General features: G+C 43.9%; 1 protein-coding gene across 2 annotated transcripts; it reads right to left on the bottom strand.

Moving 5' to 3' along the window:
• Window positions 1–2,106: 2,106 nt before the first annotated feature.
• On the bottom strand, window positions 2,107–22,031 carry wdr59 (WD repeat domain 59). 2 transcript variants are annotated; one of them, XM_034287484.1, is made up of 26 exons: window positions 21,928–22,031; window positions 21,374–21,423; window positions 20,767–20,902; window positions 20,202–20,287; window positions 19,832–19,912; window positions 19,603–19,640; window positions 19,328–19,416; window positions 19,123–19,239; window positions 18,328–18,405; window positions 18,026–18,182; window positions 17,113–17,192; window positions 16,472–16,604; window positions 15,937–16,049; window positions 15,126–15,290; window positions 14,721–14,816; window positions 14,291–14,517; window positions 13,741–13,894; window positions 11,955–12,011; window positions 11,245–11,378; window positions 11,026–11,107; window positions 9,075–9,193; window positions 8,071–8,287; window positions 7,839–7,920; window positions 5,567–5,687; window positions 4,106–4,248; window positions 2,107–2,817 (listed from the first exon to the last, which is right to left on the bottom strand). In XM_034287484.1, exons 1-26 carry the CDS (start codon window positions 21,979–21,981, stop codon window positions 2,582–2,584), a joined length of 3,045 nt encoding a protein of 1,014 aa, XP_034143375.1. In that variant the 5' UTR covers window positions 21,982–22,031; the 3' UTR covers window positions 2,107–2,581. The 2 variants fall into 2 exon arrangements, with proteins under 2 accessions (XP_034143375.1, XP_034143376.1); XM_034287485.1 differs by lacking the exon at window positions 11,955–12,011.
• Window positions 22,032–22,056: the final 25 nt, after the last annotated feature.

Genomic DNA, 22,056 nt, shown 5'->3' with positions numbered 1-22,056 from the left:
GAATCCGAGGTTCTACTATCGGCCGTATTCTCCTCTCCAGAACCCTGGCATAGACTTTCCCGGGGAGGCTGAGAAGTGTGATCCCCCTATAGTTGGAACACACCCTCCGGTCCCCCTTCTTAAAAAGAGGGACCACCACCCCGGTCTGCCATCCCAGAGGCACTGTCCCCGACCGCCACGCAATGTTGCACAGGCGTGTCAACCAAGACAGCCCCACAACATCCAGAGACTTGAGGTACTCAGGGCGGATCTCATCCACCCCCGGTGCCTTGCCATATTAATACTTTTTTGCTGTATTTCATTTCCATTTGCTTTGGCAATGTAAACATGTTTCCCATGGCAATGAAGCCAATTTAATTGAACTGAATACTTCTCTACGGACACTATATTAAGGACACTTCTCTATGGATACTAAATTAAGGGCAATCTTTTATGGACACTATATTAGGACACTTCTCTATGGACACTATATTAAGGACACTATATTAAGGGCAATCTTTTATGGACACTATATTAAGGACACTTCACTAAGGATACCACATTAAGGAAACTTCTCTATGGACACTAAATTAAGGGCACTTCTCTGTGGACAATAAATTAAGGGCACTTCTCTATGGACACTAAATTAAGGGCACTTCTCTATGGATATTACTCTACACAGTCTCAGTTCTACTAACTGCAGAGAGAGTGGTCCAAAACAGCCTCTTGTGATTTGCTTCATGAGAGCTATGCATTTTTTCAAATAAAGACAGAGAGAACAGAGACTCCGGATGAACGTATGTAAAATTAACCCAGTAAAGTCTCTAGTAAGACCCTTTTACAAGGGTAGATTCGGCCAAGACAGGAATCTGCACTGATTGGAAAATCTTTCTAGACTAAACAGTTCTCTGTGTGTGTTCTAGACTGAACAGTTCTCTCTGTGTGTGTTCTAGACTGAACAGTTCTCTGTGTGTGTGTTCTAGGCTGAACAGTTCTCTGTGTGTGTTCTAGACTGAAGGGTTCTCTGTGTGTGTTCTAGACTGAAGGGTTCTCCGTGTGTGTGTTCTAGACTGAACAGTTCTCTGTGTGTGTTCTAGACTGAACAGTTATCTCTGTGTGTGTTCTAGACTGAACAGTTTTCTGTGTGTGTGTTCTAGGCTGAACAGTTCTCTGTGTGTGTTCTAGACTGAACAGTTCTCTGTGTGTGTTCATGACTGAACAGTTCTCTGTGTGTGTTCAAGGCTGAACAGTTCTCTCTGTGTTCTAGGCTGAACAGTTCTCTCTGTGTGTGTTCTAGGCTGAATGGTTTTGTGTGTGTGTTCTAGGCCGAACGGTTCTCTGTGTGTGTTCAGACGTGAACAGATCTCCTCTCACTCTGAGCCACTGCAATATCTTTCCCATCGCATCATCATGACTGAATGAGCACACAGTGAGAACTATCAAAGATGTTAATCATTCTTATTACATACTGAACATGGCATGGCGGGTTTTAATCTCGCAGGGGCAACCTTTTCAAAGCTCATTACCCTGCTGCAGTATCTTGCTTTGTGTGTCTGTATGTGTGTGTGTGTGTGTATTTGCCTGTCAGCATGTCCAGGGGCTGCCTCCATTCAGTAACACTTTTTATGACTGTCATAACCATGTCATAACATGTAACAGCCAACCTAAAGTGTCATATCATGTTACAATATGGTCATAACATATAGGAAGACTTGTTGTGACAATCATAACCATGTCAGAACATGTGATAACAGCTGACATAACTTATTATAACCTATTATAATACTGACATTACACCGTCATAACATATGGGAAGACTTGTGACAATCATAACCATGTCAGAACATGTGATAACACCCTGATCTAGTCAGGGTATTAATAGTGCCAAACAACTTCCAATCTCTTAATAATAATATAATATTCAAGGCCTTTGAAATCTTTTCATGCCCAGTCCCTGATGTCCCACAGTTCTTCTGAAATAATTTGTACACTGATTCCTTCAGGCCTGGGACTCTGCAGACCCACATGCACATTTTCACTGAATGAACTGCCTCTGTGTAATTGTCAGACTGCTGCAAATGTCTTGAGATTTCAGGGGTTTTTTTGTTAGTAGAGATGAATGCAATAGACAGTGTGCCCTTCACTTTTATTGATAAGAACAAAGGGACACTTAAAACCATGTATTTCTATACACATATGGCACATAATCTGTACAAGGGTCTTCCTCCTCCCAGGTTTAGTTTGTGAGGACCTTCAGCTACCCAGTCAGCACCAAACATCACATTCAGCAACATTGTATTTCGGTTAATACGGCTCCAAGGAATTTGCCATCAATGAAACCGCACGGATATACATTCTGTTGACCGGCAGGAGTTTTAGACTAAACAAGAAAGGCACCCCTCCCCCCTCAAAAAAGAAAAGCACAATCTTCAAGTATTCAATCAGCCATTTTGTGTGTGTGTGTGTGTGTTGGTGTGTTTTGGCCAACCTGGTGAAAGCCTTCATGATACACAGTCTCTTTCCCCCAGTCACATTCAAAGCATTGCCTCCTCCTCCGCGCTGTGTGTGGGTGTGTGTATGTGTGTGTGTGTGTGCGTGTGTATCAGAAGGTGCTCTGGAGGAGACAGCGGCAGCCACAGCCGGTGGGACACTCGTCCTGGGTCCGGAACCACTCCATCATGTGGCTGGTGTGTCCACCGTGGCCGCAGCTCAGGCAGAAGTTGGAGGAGCCGCGCACCGCCACGTGGCAGATGGCACACTGGAAGGTGAACCGCTTACACACCGCGCACTGCGTGCCGCACGCCTGGCTACGGCAATGACAGCAGTACACGCCGAACTCTGAGGAGAGAAGAAGGGGAGCAGACGAGGGGAAAGGAAGAGAGGGAGAGGGGAGGGCGAGAGAGGAAATGGGAGGAGAGGAGGGCGACAGAAGGAGAGAGGAGGAAAGGAGAGGGCAGGGTAGGGGAGGAGAAGAGGAGGGCGACAGGAGAGAGGAAGAAAGGAGAGAGGAGGGCGAGACGGTGGAGGAAAGAAGAGGGGAGGCCGAGAGAGGAGAATGGAGGAGAGGGTGACAGAAGACAGAAATGGAGGAGAGGGGGACAGAGAGGACGGGAGAGAGGATGAGAAAAAGTTGGATGGAGCTCAAATGGTTCTTGGCACTCTGTCAAGTTCACTATACATTAGAGCAGTGTTTCCCAACCCTGACCCCAGGACAAGGTTTGGCAAGTACTGCTTAGACAGTACTATGAAAGAGTATTAGGCAATCTGAGAAAATTGTTTAAAGCTACTTATCTGGGCAGTGAGTGTATATTTGCTTGTAGAAACACCATATGACATTAAAGTAAACAAGAATTTCCATCAAATACAATGACATCTAACAATAATTGATTGTGTTGTCCAAAAGGATTCTTGTAAGGTGTCCAGAAGAAATGTCAGGGAGACATTTGGAAATGGACATGGTGAAGACAGAAAATGCAGTGGAGGAGCAAAAAAGCTGTCAGCATCTGACAAACAGTTCAGTCACGTCCCTGAAGGACCGAAGAAATTCCACTCAGGTGCTTGCACCGCATCTGAAAGAGTCACCCAGCACCAAAGTCTTACAAGAAATGTCCAACTTTGAATAATTCCCAAAAAAACTATCACTATCTTTAAGCACGATAATGACCCCAAACCATCTGCAAAGACGATTAAGACCTACTTGGAGCTGATGTCTGCATATCGAACACTAGCATTAAATTGGCCAACTTCAATGTAATTGAAGCAGTGTGGTATCACTTGGAAAATAATAAAAAGCAGCCAAAGTCCAGAGTTATGGCAAATCCTGCAAGTAATTCCCTACAGGAGTACTTCAAATTTCATGAAACTACACCAAAGCGAATTGCTTCTGTTTCTCATTCGAAGGGAAGCCACACAAAATACTCACCTGTTTTGAAAACAGAATACTTCGTCACATTCCTGTTTCCTTGCGTTTCCTTCAATGTTAGAGTACATTTTTAAACCAACACCAACTTGCTCAGATAAAAGGTTTACAATAAATGTGCTGTAGATCACTACACCACATACTACAACGGTATACAGTTCACTGACAGGGATTTGGGCACCAGACAGGACAGATTAGGACACTCACCGATGCCTCTGTGAGGTTCAGGAGGACAGGATATAAACTTGAGGACCTCTGCTCTTTTTTCCTTCAGACCCCAGCGATGGAGGATCTCACCGTAGTACTTCTTAAAGTCATCAAACTGCAGCGTGTTGGTAGGGTCCAGGAGCCTTGACGAACACCCATACAATAGATTTATTTAATACTCCTACTCAGCTACACAGGACTCCTTATTGCTGAGCAGAAACACATGATAGTCATGTTATAAAGTCGGAACCCCACTTGGAAAGTGGTAATGCCATGTGACAGATGGCTATGTTATCCAAACACGGCTAACATATCCAAACACACATGGATATGTTATCTTCAACACACCACTGACAGATAAAAATAAACAAATTCAACCATTGACCCTGAAAGATTATACTTTGCAAGCATAAGTTCATCAAAAATCATTAAGGCATTTTTCCTAGCTTTAATGGCTGGTGTTGCCCCCTTTGGCTGAAAAAACCTAGTGAGTGGGAGGAATTTCTGCCCTGTGTTCTTTAGAAGCACAGCTTCAACTCTGTCATGTTTGAGGGCTTTCTTGAATGTACTGTCCCCCGACAGCATTTTGACAGGGTTGAGATCTAGACTTTTACTATGCCATTCCACAATCCGGCATTTTTTCTTGCTGATTCATTATGTCGTAGCTTCTGCTGTGTGTTTTGGATCATTTTGTGTTGAAAGATTGTGTTTGATTCAGCTTCAGCTTTGTGACAGATGGCCTCACATTTTTCTCAAGAATTCTCTGATACAATATGGAAGTTGTGGTTGACATGAATGAGAGCAAGTTGGCCCTGAGGCAGCAAAGCAGCCCCAAAACATAATGCCACCACCTCCAAGCTTTATGTTTGGCACGAGGGCCTTCTATTCAGTCAAAATGTATTAAAAACTTGAAGCACACAGCCAAGACAAAACGGAAGTATTTTCAGGACATCCGTGAGTGTTGTTGAATGACTTAGGCAAAGGCCCAGACTATCCAGGTGTGTGTTTCTCTCCCTTTGTCATGATGGGGTATTGTGTGTAGACTGATTAATAATTAATTGAATAAATTATAAATTCAGTCTATCATAATACTATTTGGAGAAAGTGAAGGGGTCTGAGTACTTAACGAAGGCACTGTATTTCGGTCCAGAAGCCTGGACATAAACAACCAGATATGGTCCAGGTACAGAAAGACATTCTGTTCTTGACTGGTCTACTGCCTGTTCCTGACTAGTCTGCTACCTGTTCCTGACTGGTCTGCTACCCTTTTCTGACTAGTCTCCTGCCTTTTTCTGACTAGTCTCCTGCCTTTTTCTGACTAGTCTCCTGCCTTTTTCTGACTGGTTTACCATCTGTTTCTGACTAGTCTACAGTTTCCATTTAAAATGGATACTGTTGTTTCACACAAATAACATACCCATACATGTTTTGTCAGAGTTAAATCATAGTCATTCACATTACTTTTTGTTCATGTCGTGCAGTTCTTTCTCTCGCTCACGGGGGTCTGTGTATGGTTGGTTGGCATAGCGATAATCATCGGGCGAGGACTCTCCCCAGGGAGGGATGTGTTCTGGGTCTCGACCTGATTAAACCAATAAAGAGATGAAACCAAAACAGAGGCAGTAAGAAGAGGAAGAAATAAATAAAGATAATAGTAATAAGAACATTTGTTATAGAACCCACTGCCCTCTAAGTCTTTGAGGTCCAGGGGTTTACGTATCAGCTAAGAATTCACAACATGGGACAAGCATGCAGAGCAAAATTAGGATTGAACCCACAAACTATCAAAATGTTCATTTATCAAACAACTCAACTTGGCTCATCATTTTAATCATTTCTGTTCACGGTAATCAGTGAAGTTCCACAACTGATTATGCAAGCACAGGATGTGGGATATTTAATGAACAAGAATTATGATGAACAGGTAGACAGAGATCATGAGGCAGCTGGCATGGAGAGCCTTGACCTGCTGAGACTGGAGCAATCCAACATAAAATGAAACACGTCAGACTGGAGCTCTCCAAGCTAAACAAAACACGCCAGACTGGAGCTCTCCAAGCTAAATGAACCAGATCAGATTGGAGTTTACCAAGCTACACGAAACAGGTCAGATTGGAGTTTACCAAGCTAAACGAAACAGGTCAGATTGGAGTTTACCAAGCTAAACGAAACAGGTCAGATTGGAGTTTACCAAGCTAAACGAAACAGGTCAGATTGGAGTTTACCAAGCTAAACGAAACAGGTCAGATTGGAGTTTACCAAGCTAAATGAAACAGGTCAGATTGGAGTTTACCAAGCTAAATGAAACAGGTCAGATTAGAGTTTACCAAGCTAAATGGAACAGGTCAGATTAGAGTTTACCAAGCTAAATGGAACAGGTCAGATTGGAGCTCTCCAAGCGAAACAACCTGTGAGCCTTCATGGCTAAGGTGGGGCAGGCTAACCCTGAAGACGTTAGAACAAATGGTTCAGCCTATTGAAATGTTTAAGACGACCAATAATTGCAAACCCCAAAAGGTTTCTGTTGGGTTTGAGCGAGGTGAAGTATACTCAATCATCAGCCGGAATGACATGACCACAAAAAGAGAAAACAAGGGGCCATAACAGAACAGTCGAGGCCGAGAACTGTGAATGATCACAATGTGCTCCCCCCCCGTTTTACCCTCGGGGTTCACAGCAGAAACGTACCAAGAATACCCAGTAAAGAAGCAGCCAGAAGCAGCCTGAGGCCACCAGCCAGCTGAGGGTACCCAGTGGCATAATGCAGACAAGGACCAGACGCCGGACTCCGCCAGAAGTCGGTGGACGAAGAACATCACATCCTGCACATCAGCAGAATGTTAATGGACGCGAGAGAGGAAGTAAGCTACGGTGGAACGAGAGCCTCTAGACATGAAGTGGGCCCTTTCGTACTTATCGCCCCTCAAGTGGATGACTGCACTTCTCAGAAACAACAAAACCACGTGTTTGTTTTTTTGCCTACGAGGCATCTCACCGCTACGTGAAGGCAGTGCTCACTCCCAGTTTAACCACCTCTCTGTCTTTGGGCACCCTAATGTTGGAACCAGCTTCCTCCTGAAGCAAGGACAGCTGCCCCTTTTCAGAGTCCCTGCCCCTTTTCAGAGTCCCTGCCCCTTTTCAGAAATCCTCCCTATTTAGTAATACATTGCTCAAAAAAAGTGAAGGGAACACATAATCACATCACAGTTTCGCGTGTTGCTAGTGTCCTTGTCACTACTGGTAGCATGAGGCGGTCCAATCAGGTCCAATTTTTGAGGTACAAGAAAAACATTTGTTGTAGTACAGTGGGGTGTAACAAAACTACAGGTGAAAAGCTTTCTGGAAAAGGCATGCTTTCTGGAAAACTATAAAAAAATTCCAGGGCCTAGGTGCTGAGCAGGTAAAAGCCCTTGCACCCATAGCTGAGCCTGAAAGTGGTGACAAGCATGTCGAAACAGACTCCATAAGCGTGGAATCAGGGCCCGACGTCCTCTAGTGACGTCTAATATATTCCATTCATGGAGACCCGATGTGTGATTTAAGTGTTTGACCAGTGTATTTTATACCTCCCTATTAAAAATGCAACCGACAAAAAACAGGAGATTCTTCTCTTTTTACACAGACACCAATATGTTCAACTGTGTCCCCATTAAAATTAGATTTCCCCTCATGTATTTATAGTTCCGGGAGGGAAGTGACATACATAATGGCATTTACATCAGAAGTTACGTACCAACGTTCCAGGTAGTTGTGGTGGTAGAATCAGACGTGCTGGAACAGGAGCCTGAGGTCATGGAGCTGGACGTGTAACTGGGCTAGGGAAAGGAAGAGAGAGAGCCAATGAGGAAGCTGAAAGGAGAGGGAGGAAGTGGGGGAGAAATCACGTGAAAAAGGATCTAAAGGCTAGAGCTGGTCATGTGGTCGCCTCATCGAGGATGCAACCGGAACGCGCCACGCTGACTTACGTATCGTGAATGGTGAGGGGGGATCTGTGTTGAACGGCCTGGAGCATGTTGTCCGTACAGGGAGAAGTAGTCCTGAGGACATCCTGAGGTCCTGAACGCACTACAGAGCATGGCCAAGGTCTGGACGTCACTCATTTGGGAACATCCCTGGGTCCTGAACACACTACAGAGCATGGCCAAGGTCTGGATGTCACTCATTTTGCTGTAGTGGTCGAGGCTAGGAAGGGGACAGAGGAAAAAGTCTGATACAATTCTACATATGAAATTAAGAGATGTCCGAGTCTTAGACAATAGAGAATGTGAGGCGTCTTAAAATGTTCCCGGGTAGATAATAATTGGTCCGTTATAATAAGATCACATTTGTGACATCAGGATCGCCATGTCATCTGAACAGTCTGAATGACAAGGTAGGAGGGAGATAGGCATGTAGAGAAAGACAGGTATGTAGGGGGAAGACAGGTATGTAGGGGAAGACAGGTATGCAGGGGGAGAAAGGTATGCAGGGGGAGAAAGGTATGCAGGGGGAGACAGGTATGCAGGGGGAGACAGGTATGCAGGGGGAGACAGGTATGCAGGGGGAGACAGGTATGCAGGGGGAGACAGGTATGCAGGGGGAGACAGGTATGTAGGGGGAGACAGGTATGTAGGGGGAGACAGGGGAACTTGCTGTTCAGCGTGCATTCATCAAGAAGTTCCATAAAACAACCAGAACTAGTTCAGTGGATTTAAGACCTGTTCATTGTTTTCATCTGTTACTTAATGTTTGGTGGTTACCCCACCAACCGTTCTCCCTAAGTAGAATGTACGGAAAACAGCTGAGTTGTGTTTATACTTCCAAGCTTCTTGAAAAGTATGAATGAAGTCACTCTGGATAAGAGTGCCTGCTAAATGACTGAAATGAACATGCCAGCCTGATTTCATTCATTACCGATAACCCTTTCCAAAGAGCTTAACAATGTCTAATCGGTGTACAGCATTTCCAGTACAGAATATTTGCTACTCACAGAGTCTCCAGCAGGTGGCGCCCAAAGGGGTGTCTGGCCCATGGCGTATCAGTGTCAGGGTCAGATTCACAATCTGGACTGAGGTCTAGACTGGTGGCAGCGGAGGCCAGGGCCCACACCTAAAACACACACACACACACACAGCCAGTTTATTAACAAATACACCACAGCAATTTCTAAATAACTTTTCATCACCATGTAGTCAGTAAGGATGTTTGTCATCACCATGTAGTCAGTAAGGATGTTTGTCATCACCATGTAGTCAGTAAGGATGTTTGTTATCACCATGTAGTCAGTAAGGATGTTTGTCATCACAATGTAGTCAGTAAGGATATTTGTCATCACCATGTAGTCAGTAAGGATGTTTGTCATCACCATGTAGTCAGTAAGGATGTTTGTCATCACCATGTAGTCAGTAAGGATGTTTGTCATCACCATGTAGTCAGTAAGGATGTTTGTCATCACCATGTAGTCAGTAAGGATGTTTGTCATCACCATGTAGTCAGTAAGGATGTTTGTCATCACCATGTAGTCAGTAAGGATGTTTGTTATCACCATGTAGTCAGTAAGGATGTTTGTCATCACAATGTAGTCAGTAAGGATATTTGTCATCACCATGTAGTCAGTAAGGATGTTTGTCATCACCATGTAGTCAGTAAGGATGTTTGTCATCACCATGTAGTCAGTAAGGATGTTTGTCATCACCATGTAGTCAGTAAGGATGTTTGTCATCACCATGTAGTCAGTAAGGATATTTGTCATCACCATGTAGTCAGTAAGGATGTTTGTCATCACCATGTAGTCAGTAAGGATGTTTGTCATCACCATTTAGTCAGTATGGATGTTTGTCATCACCATGTAGTCAGTAAGGATGTTTGTCATCACCATGTAGTCAGTAAGGATGTTTGTCATCACCATGTAGTCAGTAAGGATGTTTGTCATCACCATGTAGTCAGTAAGGATGTTTGTCATCACCATGTAGTCAGTAAGGATGTTTGTCATTCCGGTGTTGTCACATTAACCGTCATTTATACTTCCACTTGATGCTGAGTGAATAGTTACCACTCGGTCACGGATTTCATAATTTGTTTTGTTTTGTGGGGTTTGTGCTTCGACTTCAGCAGTTTGGATATTGTGATTGGTTAGGTCCCGAACCTCCCTTTGTCCGGGGGTAATATTACCGCTCTCCCCCTCGTCTCCCCTATTTTCTTTCCAAACTAAAGATCAGAACACACCGTGTTTGACAATGTGAGGCAAATGGTTCAATGTGCCATGCAACTGAAGCCAACAGGGGCCTTCATGCTGTCTCTCTCTCATCAATGAGTTGTCACAACAATAACACGGTCTCTCTGTTATTACCATGTTTTCACAAAATAATATCTCAGTCATCACTGTGCTGGCACATAATATTGTCTCTCTGTCATCACAGTCTTGTCACCAAATGCTTTCTCACAGTAATTATTATGTTGTCACATAACACTGTCTCTGTCATCACTGTGTTGTCACATAACACGGTAGCTGTCATCACTGTGTTGTCAAATAGCGCTGTCTCACTGTCATTCATCTCCGTGCCATCCCATAATGCGGTCTCTCCGTTGTCACTGTTGTCACATAACGCTGTCTTACTTCTTTCATTAATGTGTCAGCCCGTAGCGCTGTCTCTCTGTCATCACCGAGTTGTTACATAATGCTGTCTTACTGTCTTTTATCACCATGTAATCCCATAGCGCTGTCTCTCTCTCATCACCGAGTTGTTATATAATGCTGTCTTACTGTCTTTTATCACCATGTAATCCCATAGCGCTGTCTCTCTCTCATCACCGAGTTGTTATATAATGCTGTCTTACTGTCTTTTATCACCATGTAATCCCGTAGTGCTGTCTCTCAGTCATCACTCAGTTTTGACAAGAACACCTCTCTGCCACCACCAACTTCTGTCTTCCTAACCTACCTTTGCCACATCTCGGCGTCCCAGAGCCAGGGCTGCTGCTGCGTTCTTCTGGCACGTGTCCTGGATGTCATTAACATTCAAACTGCAGGCGGTAAAGACCAAGGGAGTAAGGAAGGATGTAAGGATGGAAGTAAGGAGGGAGGGCTTGTCCAGGCCCATAAATGCTTTAGATAATGCTGTTTAAGCTTTTTCCAACAATCCCCGGCCGCTATTACTCACATGTATGCCTCCCCCAAGGCCTTGTGTACGGGAAGCAGACAGGAGATCTCCTGGATGATGACTTTCCCTGCCAGCTTTATAGGTCTGTTACCATACTCTGCTCCTTCTCGCTTCGTCTTGAAACGACGTGATTTCTGACATACGCAAACAAACAGCAAAACAAACAAAATCACAAACTAACCTTGGATCAGTTGCAATAAAAGCCCAGGTGTTGTTTACAGGGATGAGGGTGTGTAGTGAAAATGTCTGTTTAGATTGTGAACATCTGGTTCAATTTGAAGATTTAGTTGTTGCTGATGCCAGCAATCACAGGACTTTACCTGCAGTGTTATAATTGTGTTAATACAAGCTTTGGCCATCATTAATGTTAGACGCAGAGGTTGAGAGTATTGGTGGGTTTAAACGTGGTTATCCGTGCTGTGAAAGAGTGACATCATGCACAGTAAGGGTTGCTACATTCCAGTAACTAAACTCACAAGTTTTCTAAAAATCCCAGTTGGAATATTCCACGGAATATGACAGAATAAGCATGAAATCTGGACTGCTAAAACTAAAACTTCTTAAAATGTAGAATGTGGCAAGGTACGTAGAGATAGAGGGAGAAAGGTGAAGATAGGAGAAGACAAATCAATCAAGGGGAAAAAACAAGAGAAGGCGAGAGATGGATGAATGAATGAACGGAGGAAGGAGGGCACGTGAAAGCCAAATACCGGGCAGTCATGAGCAATCTGCATAGACCAGCGACGAAGGCCAGACTGAAGAGGCTTCTGATTGATGGAGAGGGGAGATAAGAGTGGACCAACCACAGCTCAGATGTGGGAGGAGGATGGGCAGGGGGAGGCATGCCAGTCAGCGGGACAGCCAACAGACAAGGAGGGAGGTGATGCAGGAGGGGCAGAGAACAACACAAAACCATGAAGCTACAAACATTAACCAGGAAGTATGGAGAACAGAATGTTAGCAATATGAATGAACTAGCTTGAGCTATAAAGTCAGAAGTTGGAATCAACCAGTTATTGCTATAAGCAGTGCAAATGAGCTAGCAATGGTTATAATGTCAGCAATATGAATGAGTTAGCAATAGCTATAAATTCAGCTAGCTATATAGTCTCCTATATGAATCAGCTAGCTATAATAGTATCAGCAGCACAAACATTAGCTATAATGTCACATAGATGGATAAGGAAGCTGTCAGTGATATGAATTAACAAGCTATAGCTATGATTTCAGCAGTATGAAAACGCTAGCAATAGCAACCATATCAGCAACATGAATGGGTTAGCTATGTCAGCTATATGAATGAGTTAGGTACAGCTATAATGTTTGCTAACTATAGCTTTGTAAGCTACTTGAATGTGTTAGCTATAACTATTATTTCAGCTTTATGAATGAGTTAGCTATAATGTCAACTATTTGAATGAGTTAGCTATAGCTGTAATGTCAGCTATATGAATGAGTTAGCTATAACTACAATGTCAGCTATATAACTATAATGTCACCTATTTGAATGAGTTAGCTATAACTTTGTCAGCTATATGAATGAGTTAGCGATAACTATAATGTCAGCTGTATGAATGAGGTAGCTATAGCCATATTGACAGCAGCTATAGCAATATCATTCCCAGATGTACAATTTCTCATAGTTATACTATAATATACTGTACATAACAATTATATACCAACGATATATTTAATTTAAAGCTACGGTGTGGGACTTTTGGAATTAACAAAAACATTTATGAAACCTCCCATTTTGGCCCAGATTATATAATATGTTGTGCCTAAAATCACTACCATATCTCAGTTCTCAGTTAGCCTGGAAATTCCAACTTTGAAAGCTAGTGGTTTTGATAACATAGGGCAGAAATCAAAACATACACAGACTACGCCATTCTGTGGGACAATTCTTTGGCTTGACAGGTGCCACTACAATAATGTATGAGGTGGAAAACACATTTGAAGGGATCTTATATCATTCCAACAGTCCTACTGTACAGTCATGTCAAAATGTACACCCATTGGGTAAAGTTGTCTTCAGGTCCATTGTGTAAGAGGGCCATTCTGAAATATGGATGCTGTGGCCAATTAAAAGTAATTACATATGCTTGGGGTCATCTGTCTCTCGGGAAGATTCAACTGCAGCCAAGCGTCATCCTCCTGGCAGATGTCCCCAAGTCAAAATATCCTGCCGTCCACGGATTACCGCATGATTATGAATTACAACCCCAGTAAAGTTCAAAATGCCAATAATCTTTGAGGGCTCCAGGACCGGTGGAAGTCACCCACCACCATGACATCATAGACCCACCCATCGTCAGGTGTATGGGGTGGTTTTCTGTCTGACAAAATGAACGTGTCCAAAAATCCCCAAGGGGTCATCCAAGTAAAACCCCTGGAGGTCGACAAACAACGTGGTACTGGGACTGGGACTGGAACCAGGGCTCCGGTCAGAGGGAAACAGTGCCCCCTAGTGCACATCAGGTGTGTGTGTCTCACCCGTTCCTTGTAGTAGAAGGAGGATATGGAGACCGGGTCCTTGTCGGTGCGTGTGGGGCTGCCACCGTACAGCCTCAACGTGCTCTGTGACTCCGTGCGCATTTTCAGGGGAGTGAGAACTCCACTGTGGTACGCTGACAGGGCCGATAGGGACCTGGAAATGAATGCACCGGTTAACGCGCACACACGCACGCACGCACGTACACACACGCGCACACACACACACACACACACACACGCACGCACGCACGCACGTACACACACGCGCACACACACACACACACACACACACACACGCGCACACACGCGCACACACACACACACACACACACACACTCTAACCCACATAAACTCTCTCACAATCAATCACACTCTAACCAAATAAACTCACAATTGCACACTCACAATCTCGCACACACTCTCGCACACTCTAACCAAATAAACTCACAATCACACACACCCTCACAATCCCACACACACTCTCTCAGTCTCACACACACTCTCTCTCTCTCTCAGAAACACAAAGCTGTATAAGATCTGTGCGTGATACCTGGGCGTCGGCTCTGTGGTCGGAACAGAGCGGTGCATGGTGATTGGTCTGGTGAAGTACACTAGGCAGCCAGTGCCACAGAAGCGAGCGCCCGAGGTGCGCGGGAAGGGGATGTTGGCGTCCTGGTAGGAGCCATAGGTGTTGGTGACCCGGGGAAACGCCGGCAGAGCCGGGGTCACAGGGTTAGTTAGGAGGTACGGATTGGCAGCACCGCTGTCCTCCTGGGTCTGGACAAAGGGGAGGGAGGGAACAAGACCAAGAGAGATCCAGAGAGAGAGGGAGAGAGAGAGATCCAGAGACACAGAGAGAGAGAGGGAGACAGAGAGAAAAGGGGGAGAGAAGGGGGAGGAAGGACACATTCTTGGGTTTGTTTGCGTGGACCAATGAACATGCTCAATTCAAAACACATAAATGTGTCTGTGCCTCTCACCATATAAGACTCCAGACAGGAAACCAGTTGTCTCACACAGGGTTCCAGGCAGTTCTGGTTCCTTTTGACCTTCTGCAGTGATGTGTCTGTTAGGATCTACAGAGGGAACCCAACCACAGAGTCATTTAGAGATACATGTTCGCTATTTTGAATCCACATTACGTAAAGTATTTCACTACATCTGAAATTCAGCAGACACTCTCGTCCAGAGATAAGTTGGCTCATTCCTCTTAACCAGGTGATCCAACATACCATATCCCCCTTAAGATAGCCAGGTGAGAGAATATAATAAAGCTGAAGTGAATTGAATTGAATATACCACATTATCTCAATACAGGCATTTACAAATACATTTAAAAGTAAATATATCTGGACACATGGTTAGAAATAGCACAACACACACACCTTTTGAATCTTGGTCCTCATTGTGGAGGGGATTGTGGTGGGGGAGACAAACTGGAAGGACGGGGCAGCATTGTTGGGGTAATGAGCTGGGAACTTCACCACCAGTCGCACCTGAATGGTCCCAAAGACAGCTGACACCACACAGCTCCGGTTCACTGCATCCATCTAGACTCCAAAACAATCACACTGCATCACTGATCTCGTGTAGACATCAAAACAATCACACTAAATCACTGATCTTGTTTAGAATTCAAAACTATCACACTGCATAGCTTAATTTATCCTGACATAAAACATCTTCTTGTACTAAATTCAGGTCAAGCTACACCACTGCATCCACATAGACTTCAGACCATTCAAACTATATCACTGCATCCATTTACACTTCAGAACATTCATACTATATCACTGCATCGATTTACACTTCAGGACATTCACACTATATCACTGCATCCATTTACACTTCAGGACATTCACACTAGATCACTGCATCCATTTACACTTCAGGACATTCACACTATATCACTGCATCCATTTACACTTCAGGACATTCACACTATATCACTGCATCCATTTACACTTCAGGACATTCACACTATATCACTGCATCCATTTACACTTCAGGACATTCACACTAGATCACTGCATCCATTTACACTTCAGGACATTCACACTAGATCACTGCATCCATTTACACTTCAGGACATTCACACTATATCACTGCATCCATTTACACTTCAGGACATTCACACTAGATCACTGCATCCATCAAGGCTTCAGAACATCCAGCTGTATGAGACTTCAGTCTGACCTCCACGTTGACGTTTCTGATCTGCAGGTTGACCAAAGAGAATTCCTGTTGCAGTGTCTGGGGCAACCCCGAAGGGTCATGTCTACCAGTGGAGTTCAGCAGACCATCCTGGTCTGAATTAACAAGAAAAATACACGGGTATTAATGGGGAACCCAGGCCGTCGTAGTGTCTATTGGACTACTGTGTTTTGAATTGAGAAAGCTGTATTTCGATTCCTGCACAATGTATGGACATTATTCTACTACATTTTGGTTTCTGTGCATTTAACATATTCTTCTACATTCAGCTTAATTTATATTGAATACAGATTGTTATTCTACTATATTAAGGTTACTTTGTATTGAATATAGACTATTATTCCCCTATATTCTGGTTTCAGAGACATACATGGCTGTGTATTGAATAGACAACAATTACAAACCTGTGACCAATATTCCCATACTACTGAATCACAAAATGGAAAACCATTGGTTTAATACAGCAACATATTTAAATAAACAGTAATTAGGGTACTCCTCCCCCATCTTCCCTCACCCAGTATGTCGTCAGCTAACTGGCCAGAGATGTGAGTTGCAGATTCATGGTCCGGTGAGGGCAGGATCTTCTCTGACTCTGTGGTTAAACTCATCCCCTCCATCAAGTCTTCTACCAGATCATTGGCACACAGCTACACACACACACACACACACACACACACATTTGTATTTCTATCCTTGTGGGGACTAGAAAACAAAAAAACAGCATTTTGTCTAAACATTACCTGGTGTCTAACTCTAACCCAGAATGCCAAAACCTAAAAGTGTTCTCAATTCTAATACTGTCCCCAAAAATTTTACCCTAAACCTAACCCACAGGATGGAAATAGACGGCAAAAAAATTGCTGTATGCTGATGTATAGGGGATCAATGACATATATAGCATTCCATGGCTATATCAACAATATGGTTAAAGAGTATCCACCCGCCATATCAGACTGACCTGCATCCTAATCCTGACCTCTGACCTTCCGAAGCAGAGTATCCACCCGCCATATCAGTCTGACCTGTATCCTAAACTTGACCTCTGACCTTCTGGATATCAGTCTGACCTGGATCCTAACCCTGACATCTGACCTTCCGAAGCTGAGTATCCCCCGCCATATCAGTCTGACCTGCAATCTAACCCTGACCGCTGACCTTCTGAAGCTGAGTGTCCACCTTCCATATCCTCAGAGTCTGGTCCCTGGACCAGGTCACCAGCTGGTAGTCCTTAGACCCTGGGAGGAGACATAACAAGACAGGGTCCAGTAGAGACAACACCGTAACACAACACAAGTCTAAGGAGAATCCCACAACATTATTCTATTAGCAGGTAGACTTATGATGACAGTTTAGGATAGGGGGAACATATAGCCTGGCCTCTGGTTGTCGTTACCAACACTGACCCAGGCTAGTAATCATGTAGTTACCAACACTGACCCAGGCTAGTAATCATGTAGTTACCAACACTGACCCAGGCTAGTAATCATGTAGTAGTTACCAACACTGACCCAGGCTAGTAAACATGTTGTAGTTATTAACACTGACACAGGCTAGTAATCATGTAGTAGTTACCAACACTGACCCAGGCTAGTAATCATGTAGTTACCAACACTGACCCAGGCTAGTAATCATGTAGTAGTTACCAACACTGACCCAGGCTAGTAAACATGTTGTAGTTATTAACACTGACACAGGCTAGTAATCATGTAGTAGTTACCAACACTGACCCAGGCTAGTAAACATGTTGTAGTTATTAACACTGACACAGGCTAGTAATCATGTAGTAGTTACCAACACTGACCCAGGCTAGTAAACATGTTGTAGTTATTAACACTGACACAGGCTAGTAATCATGTAGTAGTTACCAACACTGACCCAGGCTAGTAAACATGTTGTAGTTATTAACACTGACACAGGCTAGTAATCATGTAGTAGTTACCAACACTGACCCAGGCTAGTAAACATGTAGCAGTTACCAGGACTGACCCACAACCCTTTTAGGGGAAGACATTATGGTAACATGTGGGACAGAGACATGGACCAGAATAGAGACATGGGGAAAACTCACCCTCTTTCTGGGGGCGCCACTGGAACTCCAGCACCACATCGTCGTGTCCCACGAAGGCGTGGACAGGGTTGTTGAGATCCAGACTGCTCCATAGCAACAAGCTATTCTCACGCCTCAGCTGGGGAACCATTACGGTCACCAGGCCATTGGAAAAGGGCTAAACAAACAGACATTACAGAGACTCTGAGATTCCCCAGATGGCTCCGTCACTGTAGATTCTTCACACGTTTTAGAGAATATTTGCTGGATTAAGTTGGTGAATGAGGGCAATTACAGAATACATTAAGAAAAATAATACTCACAGTGTATCTGGCTTTCCATACAGGAACCTGACAAGACAGGATATTTAGGTACTTCCTTGGCTGTCTGAAGTCCCAGAACTATACAGAGATGATAAGGATGAACAGTGCCGTAAATACACTGAGGAATGTCCCAGAACCAGAGCAGAAATGGACATCGGTCTGATGCAGCTCACTCGGTATGAGCTCGGCATTTGCTATGCCAGGGTTGAGGATCAATTCAGCCAGTACAGGAAAGTATGGAAATGTAAGCAACCCCTAGTGAAAGTAGCTCTGGATAAGAGTGTCCACTAAATCACCTAGAAGTATATGTTTGTCTACTAATCAGCCAATCGTTGACTAGGTAACTCCGGTTAGCTAAATCAGAGCTATGCCAAAACGATGAAATACTTTACTGGAGGTTGCCAGGTTGTATTCATGTAATTTACCCCCACAGAGATGTCTTAACTGGAGGTTGCCAGGTTGTATTCATGTAATTTACCCCCACAGAGATGTCTTGACTGCAGGTTGCCAGGATGTTTCATGTAATTTACCCTGACAGAGTTGTCTTAACTGGAGGTTGCCAGGTTGTATTCATGTAATTTACCCTGACAGAGTTGTCTTGACTGGAGGTTGCCAGGTTGTATTCATGTAATTTACCCTGACAGAGTTGTCTTGACTGGAGGTTGCCAGGTTGTATTCATGTAATTTACCCTGACAGAGTTGTCTTGACTGGAGGTTGCCAGGTTGTATTCATGTAATTTACCCTGACAGAGTTGTCTTGACTGGAGGTTGCCAGGTTGTATTCATGTAATTTACCCTGACAGAGTTGTCTTGACTGGAGGTTGCCAGGATGTATTCGTTGTCAGGATGCCAGTCCAGACCGTGAATCTTTGACAGGTGAGCCGCAACATACTCCACAGCTGTGTTAGGTTTCTGGGGAACAGATACCTGATGTCATAATGCGATATCAGATGTCATAATGCCTTACCAGATGTATTAGATGTCATAATGCGGTACGTACTCTCTTGTCCCAGATACGAACATCTCCGTCATGGCTGGAGGCTAGGAGGCAATGATTACGCCTGTTCCACTTGACCTGAGATGCCCCCGCTAGATAGATTAGATTTAACATCTTAATCATTTAGGAGACGCTCCTATCCAGAGCAACTCACATGAAGTCGACAGACTTGAACAGAGCAAGGTGGAACATCCACACAGTATTTTAGTAAGACTAGGTGGATAAGTCCAAAACAGAAGAGTATGCAGTACACTCGTCATTAAGATATAACTACTTACCCACGGCAGACAACGCCACTGTTGGCTTCCTTGTGTCTCTGTGGGATTAGATTTAAAACTGATATTCACCAGGAGTCAATACTGCAGATTTAAATATGAAATGTACTAGCAGTCCATACTAAAACGTTTTTAGGAGGTGTTTTGGTTTATAGGCTCTGGGTCCTGTAAAGCAGCATATCTGCTGATGTAAATAGTGTTTTATTAAATAGACTGAACATGCATATCCTACCTGGTATCCCAGATATAGATGTATGTGTCCACAGAGCTGGTGACTAGATGTTCAGGTTCAAAACAGGACCAGTCCAAGTCACTTTAGGATGAAAAGAAACAAACACGCATCTACATTTAAAATGGAAGTAATTTAGCGTACACTTAGTGGCCATTTAGCGCCTTGAGAATAGTGCGTGCATACATTTACATTTTTACTTTTTTCCAACCCGTCCCCAATGGAAAAATGAAGCTACAACCCGAGCACTGTAAATAGCATGCTGTGACAACTGAGCTACTCAGAAATACCTGGGAAACTCTGGCTTGACTACTGACCACCTTCCATTACCAGATCACAGGTGGCACACAAGGGGTTTAGACTCAACCATTACCTGATGACACGTGTGTGCCCCTGCAGGGATGTGTGCACCTCTCCGCCACCAGAACGCCACGAGTACAGGTCAACTCTCTGGTTACTCTGTAAACATAAACCCAGGTCAACTCTCTGGTTACTCTGTAAACATAAACCCAGGTCAACTCTCTGGTTACTCTGTAAACATAAACCCAGGTCAACTCTCTGGTTACTCTGTAAACATAAACCCAGGTCAACTCTCTGGTTACTCTGTAAACATAAACCCAGGTCAACTCTCTGGTTACTCGAACAATAGAGCATACACAGATGACCAATAGAGCATTCACAGATGACCAACAGAGCATTCACAGATGACCAATAGAGCATACACAGCATGAACAATAGAGCATACACAGATGACCAATAGAGCATACACAGACGACCAATACAGCATACACACAACCAACAGAGCATACACAGATGACCAACAGAGCATACACAGATGACCAACAGAGCATACACACATGGGACACTCAAAATAAACCTGAAAATGCACTCTTTCTGAACATTTAACATCATTGTCGGTGTTGACCGATGGGACTCACCGAGGCAGCGAAGACGTGGGACTCCGCCTTGTGAGGGTTCCACTGGACAGTACCCACATCCCACTTGCTCTGCCTGCTGATTTTCCTGGGGGCTTCAAAAGGAGCCTCCAGGCTCACCATTAACAGGAAGCGCCGTCTAGGAGGGCAGACCACACACACACGTGATTGGATGAATGCCTTATCAATCGTCTGAAATGACACCCACCTGTCCCACCCATGACTCAACCACAAAACACTGCTAGTGAGCACACCCCCCGCAGCTCACTAGGTTACAGTGTGGTGTTTGTAAAGCAAAAGGTTCTGGGTTCGATTCCTATGAGGGCCAGCACTAAAAAGTGTAAAAAACGTATGCACTAAGATACATAACGTAAAGTAGTAGTAGTGGCTAGAATAGATAACGGCTGGTGATAACACTAATGAAATATGGACTAGCTATCCACTAGTAGTTACTATGGTGACACTACACTTATGAAACATGGACCATGTTGAGTGGAAGAGAGGCTGGTGTCCTGCCAAAATGTTTCTAACTTCCATGGAGAAATGAAAGGCTCTTTTAACTGTCTGGTTAAGGTTATGTAAAGTTTCAGTGAAACGGATTGGGACACACCCAGACAGGACAGCATGTTGACCCAGGCAGTCTACAGACATAGCAGTGGCCTGAAAAAAGAACACACAACATTATTATATGGTTCCTTTACCAGTCATTAAAGATCAAGATCATGCAGAAGAATAGTTTAAGATGGGATCCTTCAGGAGGCAGAAGCTGATTTGTACTATTACTTCATATAGTGAAAGTTCACGAAATGTTAAAAGTATCTGGGTAAGTTTAATTGAAACTAATGAAGAGGGGAGGGGGAGAGCAGAGCAGAGCAGAGCAGCACCTTTGCATCTTTTGTGTTTCATGTAAATTATTAGAACTACGTGCATGGATCAATAATTGCATGATAATGGATGTTGTGGTCTTATCCGTGTATTTCACGAGAGACACAGTTCCAACAGTCTTGTGACTGAATGAGTGACATTTGTAGGTACTCCCTCATTACTCACAACAATATCATCTACAGCCTTTTCAATTTGGAAACTTTGGAAACATACGCTGCATGAGTAAACTGGATCTCGCAAAATCTCCATTGCATCATGTTTTAAAAAAAAGACGACTACCTGTGCATCTCGGAATTCCACCACCACATTCTCACTACTCCAGCGTGCCGCCATCTTTCTCCTGCCACAACAACATCAACAAAACATCACATGATTCAAATCACGGACAACGCGATGAAAACTTGCCGT

Source organism: Esox lucius, chromosome 17 (assembly GCF_011004845.1).
Source record: "Esox lucius isolate fEsoLuc1 chromosome 17, fEsoLuc1.pri, whole genome shotgun sequence".
Classification (NCBI taxonomy): Eukaryota; Metazoa; Chordata; class Actinopteri; order Esociformes; family Esocidae; genus Esox; species Esox lucius.
Note: the sequence above shows the minus strand (reverse complement) of the source record. Positions and strands in the feature narration are given on the sequence as shown.